This window comes from Diabrotica virgifera, chromosome 9 (assembly GCF_917563875.1).
Source record: "Diabrotica virgifera virgifera chromosome 9, PGI_DIABVI_V3a".
NCBI lineage: Eukaryota > Metazoa > Arthropoda > Insecta > Coleoptera > Chrysomelidae > Diabrotica > Diabrotica virgifera.
Window position 1 is genome coordinate 109,584,722 of NC_065451.1, and position 10,555 is coordinate 109,595,276.

The following is a 10,555-nucleotide window of genomic DNA, read 5'->3' on the forward strand; positions in this document are numbered from 1 at the left end:
AGGTTATTACTCGTTTTAAATAGAAGATTATCCCTACTTATCAATTGCAATGTAAAATATAGATATTTATTATCATTCTGTAAAAATTTCAACTCTTAATACTTATAAACAATAGAGATGTGATTTTTCAAAAAAAAAGTATAACTTCGCTATTATTGGTCCTAGAAAGTTGTGTTTTCTTTTTAATGTGTGTTTTTTACCAGATTTTTGACACAACAAACTATAATTATTTATCCGAAAAAGTAACAAATATATTCTAATTGTTTATAAGAAAAAACTCACCATTTTTTCATCGACTTGTTTAACAACATTTAAAAAAACAAATATATTCTTTTTTTTACTTTCTTAGTACTTTGAGTCTTTAAGAACCCATTGCACTTTGCCAAAAAGCTCTGAAAATACTCCTAGGGCAACAATGATTGTTTAAACATCCGATGTCTTAGATAAACATTTGACATAACTCGTAAACTAATAAACAAATCTTCTTGAAATTTTGTACACTAATAAAGGCACTTAATTGCCTCATGATCAAGGTATAATAAGTTCCTTACGGCCTACTTGTTAAAAGGTATTAACATTTACAAAATAGTGCAAAAGACGTGGTTTTTTGCAATTATCTCGGTTAATTCTTTATGGATTTTAACTTATAAAAATTCAGGTTAATCATTTTTTTATGATAAACAACTTTCGTAAAAAACTTCTGCTGTAAATATGATATTAAAAATACTATAGGCAAAAAACCATATCGCACAACTAGTTCAATTGTGCCACAACTGCTAAAAAAAATCGAATTTTGTGTTAAGGCTGTAAAATATTGCCTATATAATGCCCCATCTTATGCAATACAGCCTGAACTAAAATATTGTTTTGGATAAGTTACTTCGGTATTTCACTGTAGGGTTTTTGGAGGTTTTGAAAATGCAATATGGCCATAACTGGGAGATGTGGCGATAATATACACTGCCACAATACAACCGATGTATTTATTCAATATGTTCAATATGGCCACAACTGCAAAAATCAATTGATTTTATCATTATATTGCTGTCGTATCTCCTAGGTATCGTTTTATAAATGACTTTCTTCACAATTTTAATAAATTATAATAAGATTCAGCGAATAACTGTATAATTTGCTACCTAAATTGTAATTTTGAAGCTAGTCATTCTCAAAATAAATTATTTACAGGGCATAACGCGTTTACTACAGAACGTTTTGCTCATTTCTCGAGAATATTGTGTTTTGCACTTGTGGCACTATTGAACTAGGTGTGCGATATTTTATGATTTTGGCTGTTGTTTATAAAAATATGAGGTCGATTTACGAGTACCTCTGTATATATTTTTAATTAACTATACCCCGGTACGATTTAGTACCTTCAAATACCTGTATCGATTTTTACCCTGAAATCGCTCATATTTATTTTGTTACCCTGGTCTATAATTTAACATTATATTTCTGTAAGAAATTGAGTTGTGTTTAAAAAAACTCGTTTATTTATATGTGAACCGGTATGTGTAAGTTAATATGATATGTTAACTTTTAAGAAAGATGACTCAAAGAAATCCGTATTTTAGGAGAAAAGAAATTGTTCTCTCGGTGTGTGTTATTATTTATAAGTCCCTTTTGTCTATCTTTTGTCTAGAATATTTTATCTGAATAGTTCGGCAGATGGAAATCAGGACCATTACATACATTCTCTAATATAGGTTTCTATCCCGAGGCTGCAAGAACTGGTGGCTTTTTCTTAATCTGGTAGAACGCCACGATTGAGTAATTTTAGTAGTTATAGTTAATTCATCATCATAAGTGGCTCGACAATCCATTGTGGATCTTGGTCTGCTCGCAAAAAAGTCGCCACTCCCGTCGATTCCTGGCAACTTCCCTCCATCGCCTGACCCCTAGAACCGTTAGGTCTTCTTCCACATCATTAATCCATCTTCTTCGTGGTCGTCCTTTATTTCTTGTGCCCTCTGGTTTTGAAAAAGTTAACTTCTTAGTGTATTTGTAATCTGGCATCCTAGTAATGTGTCCAGCCAATCGAAGTCTCTGCACTTTAACAAATTTCACAATATCTGGATCGGTGTATAACTGATACGTTTTAAAGTTGTATCTTCGACGCCATAGCCCATTTTCATTTACCGCCCCAAAAATCTTTCTCAGCATTTTTTTAAATATGAAGGAGTCTTTCATCATTGTGAGATAAGGTCCACGTTTCAGCCCCATATATCAAAACCGGTCTTGATAAGGTCTTGTACAAAATATATTGAGCTTTACTGCACGTTTTATATTTTTATTTTTTAAATGTTTCTGGAAACCGTGAACAGTTCTGTTTGCTATTATGCGTCTTTTTATTTGGTCGCTTGTTGTGTTTATTGAGTTTACTAGAGATCCAAGATATGTGAATTCGTTGACTTGCTCAAAGGTATGGTCGTTAATTTGAATTCTCTGTTAGATATTTCGGGAGGTTTTAGAAACTAACATATATTTGGTTTTTTCCTCGTTCACCATAAGTCATAATTATTCACTTACCGCGTCCGCAAGTCTTGTAAAATACTGCACCATGTCTCTCACACTTCTGCCCATTATAAATATATCTTCATCGAATACAATAATTTGCGTCGATCTATTAATAATTAATCACAATATTAAAGATGAGACACGCCAACGGGTCCCCCTGTCCCCCTGTCTAGACCATTATTAATGTCAAATAACGTAGAGTTTTATTCTTGAATTCTAACCCATGAGCTTACGTTTTGCATTGTTAGTTGGGTCAACTTAACTAACTTAGATGGAATCCCAAATTCTAAATTGCATTATATGATACAGCTCTTTTAAGACTGTCATAGGCTGCTTTGAAATCGACGAACAGTTGGTGGTTATATACGTTATATTCTAGTAGCTTTTTTAAATATATCCTATGTGCTTAGATTTAATGTACAGTTGACTTTCCAGCTGTGAATCCGCATTGATATTGACCAACAATATCCTTTGCATAATGTTTAAGTCTTTCAAACAATACATTGACAAAGATTATATTTGCAGATGCTAACAGAGTAATGCCTCTATAGTTCTTACAATCCAGTTGATCTTCTTTTTTATGCAACGGGCATATTATTCCCTTTAGCGACTCTTCTGGTTCAAATGCATTCTGCCATATAAGTTATAGTTAATTATAGTTGTGAAAAGTGCAAAAATTATAATTATAGTCAATATCAAATTTTTAGCATCCACCGAATAACTCCACTGCAGTTAATGAAACTTCTAAGTTATCTTCCACCGCAAGGTCCACACCAGATTTAAGGGTAAATGTTTCTAATAAACAAATGCAGTTTCAGCAATATTTTTATTTTTTATTTTTAGTCAATTAGTAGTTCTTCAAAGAAAATTATTTCACCCAATATTCAATCAGGTGTTAAGGACCAGCCTGCTATAAAATTGAAACCAACTGTAAGTATAAGTTAATGTTAAATGATTTAATGTCCGACTGGTTTATTATTTGACAAATAATGACATTATTTTGAAGTCTATCAAGTACGATATAACGCCCAAGGGCGTGTTATTGAAAAATAACGCCCTAGGGCCTATTAAATTTAAATAACGAGTTAAATACTGTCAAGTTGACAAATAAAACTCTAAGTAAAACTATGGTTACCACAATAAATACGTTACGACTATTTCTGGTAAATGTACTTATTTGAAAACTAATTAATTCAAAATTCATTCAAATTTTTTGCATATAAACAATAATTTAGTCGGACATTAAACGTTGAAGGCACCACGGGTATTATAATAATAACGCTTTCGGTCAACGTATGTACCTCGGGCCGAAGGCCCTCGGTCTATACACCATTGACCTCAAGCGTTATTATCCTTATAATACCCTTGGTATCTTAATAACTATAATATAATAATATGTTAGGTTTGTTGTGATATAAAGTACCTATCTACCAAACACCATCTCCTACACAAGCTTTTTGAAATGCAGTTTTCGATTCTGTCAAAAAACACACATCGGCAAAATGTCACTTTTTGACATGTCAGCTATGTGTATGACTTTTAAGTTAATCCCTTCCGATGACCAACCTTTGTTTGTTACACGGATGACCAATGGGGGGGGGGGGGAAATGACCCCAGGTTAAAAGTGACATTTAACAAAAAAATGAAGTTTTTTTTTTAATTTTTTTCATGGCATGGATTTTATGTCATTCAGCCAGTCACAACATGAGTATTAGTGTCATGTGTAGTGTGTATGTTGAGTAAGTGTCTTGTTACTTTGCAAAGTCGACGTCATTAGCGTAAAACTACTTGGAATTACACATTATAGACGGTTTTTTACTAAACATCAACTTCAGAATATATTTTTTATTCGTATTTTATTCGTTAAAAATTGAAAATACTTTTTAATTATTTATCAAAGAAAAACATACGCTGGGGTCACAATTTCCCCCGCTTGGTCATCCGAAGGTTAAGCCATAAGTCAAACCAGTTAGTAAATAGATTAATATGAGGTTTGTTCAAACACAACGAGAACCGTCATGTAACGATCTTCTTTCTTCTTCTTCTTTTGCCCTTTAGTTCGTCCAATTTTGAACATAGGCTTCCCCCAGTTTCCTCCATTCTGGGGTCGTCCTCTTGCTCTCTTTCCTGTCCATGGTCTCCATTGTTGTATCGTGCTATTCCACCTATATCTAGCGTTATGACCTGCGAAGCTCCATTTTAGCCTGGCTATATGTTGGCCTGCGTCTTTGACTTTTGTTCTATTTCTGACCCAGTTGTTTTGCTTTTTGTCTGTCAATTTTACTCCTAACATTGCTCTCCCATGGCTCTTTGTGTCTTCATTATTTTATCCATGTTTGCCTTTGTCAAGGTCCATGTTTGGCATGCGTATGTGAGAATTGGGAGTATGCACTGGTCAAACACTCTTGTTTTTAAGTATTGTTGTATTTTTTTATTCTTTATTTTTATCATCTGTCCCAAATATATATAATCATTAACCGCTTCTATTGTGGTGTCGTTTAGTATTACGTTTCTATTGTCTTGTGTGTTTGTCATTGTTTTTTTTTGGCAAAATTCATTTTTAGACCTATTTGTTCGGATTCATTTGCTATTTCGGTTAGCATGGTTTGTAGTTCTTCAAAACTTGCTGCTATGACTACTACATCGTTTGCATATCTTAGGTGGTTTAGTTTCTTTCCATTTATGTTTATATGGGTCCATTCCATTGTTTTGAAAACATCTTCCAGTGCTAAGGTAAATAGTTTAGGAGAAATAACATCTCCCTGTCGCACTCCTCTGTTAATTGGTATGGGTTTTGTGGTTTCTTCCAATTGTACTGTCATTGTTGCTTTCTTATATATATTATGTATTAGCATTCTGTATCTGGAATCTATTCTACAGTTGTTTATAGCTTTTTCTATTGCCCACATTTCCACGCTGTAAATGCTTTTTCGTAGTCAACGAACGCTAAGTGCAGATCTAAATGGTATTCGTTAGCTTTTTCTATTAGTGTCCTAATTGTTAGAAGATGGTCAGTAGTGCTATATCCCTTTCGGAATCCTGCCTGCTCTACTGGTTGATACGAGTCCAATTTGTGTGTTAACCTGTTGTTGATAATCCTCATGAATAGTTTATACGTTTGCGACAGCAGTGAGATGGGTCTGTAATTTTTTATGTCCTTTCTGTCGCCTTTCTTAAATAGCAGGATTGTAAGACTTTCGTTCCATTCGTCGGGTATTTCTCCTTTATGTAGACACTGATTAAACAGATTTCTTAATGTTTGTAAGATTTCTTCTTTCCCTTCTTTCAACATTTCAGCAAGGATTCCATCTGGTCCTGGTGCTTTGTTGTTCTTTAATTGTGATAGTGCTGCTTCTATTTCATAATTTTCTATTTTTGGTAATGTTTCTGAGTTTACATTCGTGATTGTTTTCTTGATATATTCCTGCGTGTTGAAGTTTGCGTCTTTCTTTGAGGTGTATACTTCTTTATAAAACCTTTCTACTTCTTCTGATATCTTATCTTTTCTTCTCTCTTCCCGTCCTGTTTCATCCTTTATTGAAATGAGTAGTGGTTTCCCTAAATTTGGTCGTAAGCATTTTAGGCCCTTATTTCTCCCAATTACTTTCTCGATTTCATTTTCAGTGTGTTTTCTTAGATCCTCTCTGGTTTTTCTCCTAATAAGTTTGTTCAGTTCTACGTATTCTACTGTGTTTCTTTTGTTTTCGCTTATTAGTTTTCGTCTACTTTCCATTAATTTAACTGTCCCGCTACTTAATCTATTTTCTTTTGTTGTTAGTTTTTTGGCAGTTTTCATTCCCGCTTCCAAGAGTTTTTCTTTCATTTCTTTCATGTAACGATCACTTTACTATAAAATAATACTGTCCATGCGTTCTGTGTCTGTATTTCATGCGTTCCATGAGTTATTTTGTTTACTGCGCAGGACGGTGATCGTTACATGTACGGTTTCTCGTCAGGGCCGCTTTATCCATTAAGCAATATAGTCAGTTGCCTAGGGCGGCAAATTATGAGAGGGCGGCAAAAGCAAAAATATTCAAAAATGGTACATGTTGAAGGGCGGCTACTAGAGAATTGCCTAGGGCGGAAATTGACCTAAACGCGGTCCTGTTTCTCGTTATGTTGGAACATACCTAATAGGTTGCAAAGCTGGAGTCGTTAAATTATTTCAAATAACGAAGTAATTATATTTTGGTGTAAATATATGCATTCTTCTCCTATAGATGCAAATCAACTAATGGATGTTAGCGATCATATTTTTCATTAACTCTCCGTTTCTCGCAATATGTATCAGATATTTTATGTCGTTAATCTCTGTCCATTGTCTTATGTTTGGGAGCCAGGACATTTTCGTGCGTCCCGTGCCTCTCTTGCCTTCAATTTTACCTTCGTTTATAAGTTAGAGGAACTGGTATTTTTCATTTTGCATGATGTGATCTAAATACGCCGTTTTTCTTTTCTTGATGGTTTTGTAAAATTGGCGTTCTTGGTTGATTCTTTTAAGGACATCCACATTTGTGACTTTCGCCTTCCATGGTATATTTAGGATACGGCGATACAGCCTCATCTCGAAAGCTTGCAATCTGTTTATATCCCTCGTTTTGAGTGTCCAGTCCTCTATGCCATATAGCAGCGCCGACCATAAGTAGCACTTAGTAAACCTATGCCTCAGTTTAAGATCGAATCTGAACAGGTCAGTACCTTTCTAAATTTTATGAAACTTTGTCGAGCTTGCTCAATGAGGCATTTTACTTACCTGTCCGACGCCCAGTCTTCAAAAAGCCACGTTCCCAGGTATTTAAATTTGCTCACTCTTTCACTGGACTTGGTATTCAGTGTTATAGGGAAGTTTTCAAGTGCATCCAAGTTTCTGGAGATGGTCATGAATTTGGTCTTTTTAGTATTAATTTCTAATCTCATTCGCTTACTGTATTCTCCGATTATAGTGACAAGCTCTTGAAGATCGACTGTCTTGTCACAAATTAAGACACCATCATCAGCATATTGTATGTTGTTGATCAATACTCCATTCACTTTGATTCCCATCTCTGCATCTTCCAAAGACTCTGGAAATATGGCTTCCGAATAAATGTTAAATAAAAAAAGGGAAAGCACGTATCCCTGTCGGATACTCCTTCTTATATGTATGGGCTTGAATATAGAATTGTCTATTTTTAATTTTGCCGTTTGATTCCAGTAGAGGTTTTTAATGCATCTTATGTATTTTTGATCTATATCAAGTTTCTTGAGGATCTGCATTAACTTGTGGTGTTGGACACGATCTAACGCTTTTTCGTAATCTAAAAAGCATAGTAACACGTCCTTCCTCTGATCATAACACTTTTGGACCAGTACCTGTACTGCTACTATTGCTTGTCTTGTTCCTAAACCATGTCTAAACCCAAACTGAGAATTACTGATGTCCCATTCACATTCTTTGTATAATCTTTGATGTATTTTTAAGAATATCTTTAAAGTGTGACTTATCAGGTTAATGAGTCTGTGATCCTCATATCTTTTTGCATTGACTTTCTTGGGTAAGGGAATAAAGGTAGAGCGTAACGACTGTTGAGGATAGCAACCAGTTTCATAAATCAAATTATATTTTATGTAGTGCTGAAATTCCCCTTTCATCCAGTAATTTGAGTATTTCTAAAGGCATTTCATCTGGTCCACGTGCATTATCGTTTTTTAATTTAATATTGCCTTTTCTTTACACCTCGTTAGTGATTGACGGGTCAGTCAGGTGGTCATTTTTATAAACTTTACTCATGGGTCTTTCGTCATGAAAGAAGAAATAGATGTATGCATTAATAAAATGTTTCTTTTAGTCAAACATTGAGCGCGAACGTTCTCCGTCTAACAAAATGTCAATACCTCGGATAAGATTGAACTTCGAAGTGGACGCAGAGTATACTAGATTTTAAATAAAGAAAGGTGAAAGAAGATAAAGCTAAATTTTTGATGCTATTTATGTTCATTTAGAAAAGATTATAATTGCTGTTGCTATTTTACCTTATATACTTATGTACCTTATTAGTCCATTAAAATGTTACATTTTTTAGGCCGTAGCTTGCATTTCTTAGAGGAGTCAATTTTATTTCTTTAATGTGTAGGGGGATCAGTAGAAGCTTAAGTTCAAGTTTTTGGGGTCGCCATCCTTGTCCCCCGGTCGCCATCTTGGAAATGGGGTGCAAAGGGGTTTCGTGCTATATCTCGTAAACTACCAACCCTACGGAAAATCTTATTAAACATAAACTATAGCAAATTAAATTTTCCACAATTTTGTTTTTATTACTTTTTATCGTCAAGTGACCAACAAAAAAGATATAACCAAAAATGTGTAAATTTTTTTTAACAAGTTTCCTTTTGGATGTTATAACTTTTTTCAGTTCATTTTAAAGTAAAATAACATTATAGTAATTTTGTAGAGAGTTTTTCAGCGAACAATTTCCACTATAAAGTTGTTTAATTCTATTTATTTATATAGGTTTTACAGCGCTCCAAACTTGACCAGATTCTCGAATGCTCATAGGGATACAATAAAAACAAAAGTTAGGCTTACTTTTCTATCTATATATATTTCTTATTCATACAATTTATTATGATTTTAACAGTCGTATGCTATTATTAATCTGTTTTTGACCTTTCTTCCCACTATAAAACATATAACTCTAAGCATATATAGAAAAGGCCCAAGAAGTTGTTTGAAAACAAATTCGCCGCTTCAGAAGAAGAATGACGCAACCGCAAAATGCAAAATTCTTAGACAGAGCAAAAAACGATTTTTGATATAAAAATCATAAAGTATGATAAAAATTAGCCATTCACCACACCGTGGTCAGGATCTCGAGATATAAGCGTTTTTTGGGGTGTGCCGCTTGTATATGAAGTAACATAACTTTTTTCCTATTAAATATTTTGACTTAAAAATTTTCCAAAAAACTTCTTCATGAACTATATTTTATTGTTGTGTTTTTTAAAATTATAAACTAAACTATATAAAAGTTTGTCACTCAACTTTTTTAAGTAAACATGAAACTAACGAAATATGATGACAAAATGTTAAATTAATAAATTAACAACTCCTTTTTTAATGTGTTTAAACATCTACATGTGTTATCTACATACTTTAGCGATGCCACAGTAAAATTTTTAAAAGGAAATGTTTACAGCGACCAAAGATACAGCGAGGTAAATTTGAAAAATCATCAAAATGGAATTTGGCATTTTTGTATAAAATTTATTTTTTTAACAGGTTCCACCAACTCTAGATAAAAATAAATTTCATATTCGGATTCACCGACCTCGAAAACATAAAAATAGACTAAAATTGATCATTTACCTTAAATTTGATTTTCGTGGTTGGCACAGCGGTTAATACCGCTCGTCTAATATATAGATAGAAAAGCATTATTTTTCTACGAGAATTCGAGAATCTGGTCAAGTTTGGAACGCTGTAAAACCTAGATAATAAATAAAATTAAACAACTTTATAGTGAAAATTGTTTATTGAAAAATCCTGTACAAAATCGCTATGATGTTATTTTATTGTGAAATGAACGCAAAAAAAGTTATAAACTCCAAAAGGAAATTTCTTACAAAATTTTCTCTTATTTTTGTTTATAACTTTTTTGTTGGTCACTTTACGATAAAAAATAATACATATAAAATTGTAGAAAATTTAATTTGCTTCATTTTATGTGAAATTAAATTTTCTGTAGGGTAGCTAGTTTACGAGATACAGCGCGAAAGCCCTTTGCACCTCTTTTTCCAAGATGGCGGCCGGGGGACAAGGGCCTTAACCCCAAAAACTTGAACTTAAGCTTCTACTGAACCCCCCTACACATTAAAAAAATAAAACTGACTCCTCTAAGAAATGCACACTAAATGTAACATTTCAATGGACTATAATGTACAGTTATGAGTGCCCTAATAACCGGCAAAATAACCTAAAAGACGGAAACCATATTAAGCTGTTAGATAAAAAGAGATGAAACTGGTAGAGGTGTGAAATTTAGCGATAGACACCTATACA

General features: G+C 33.5%; 1 protein-coding gene across 1 annotated transcript in view; it reads left to right on the forward strand.

Annotated features, from left to right (window-relative positions):
- LOC126892364 (uncharacterized) overlaps window positions 1–10,144 on the forward strand; it is a 55,159-nt gene extending 45,015 nt beyond the window's left edge. The window contains exons 6-8 of the mRNA XM_050661883.1: window positions 3,228–3,305; window positions 3,364–3,450; window positions 8,349–10,144. Coding sequence (XP_050517840.1) covers window positions 3,228–3,305; window positions 3,364–3,450; window positions 8,349–8,444 — 261 coding nt within the window. The 3' untranslated portion in view covers window positions 8,445–10,144. The remainder of the gene's footprint in view (window positions 1–3,227; window positions 3,306–3,363; window positions 3,451–8,348) is intronic.
- Window positions 10,145–10,555: the final 411 nt, after the last annotated feature.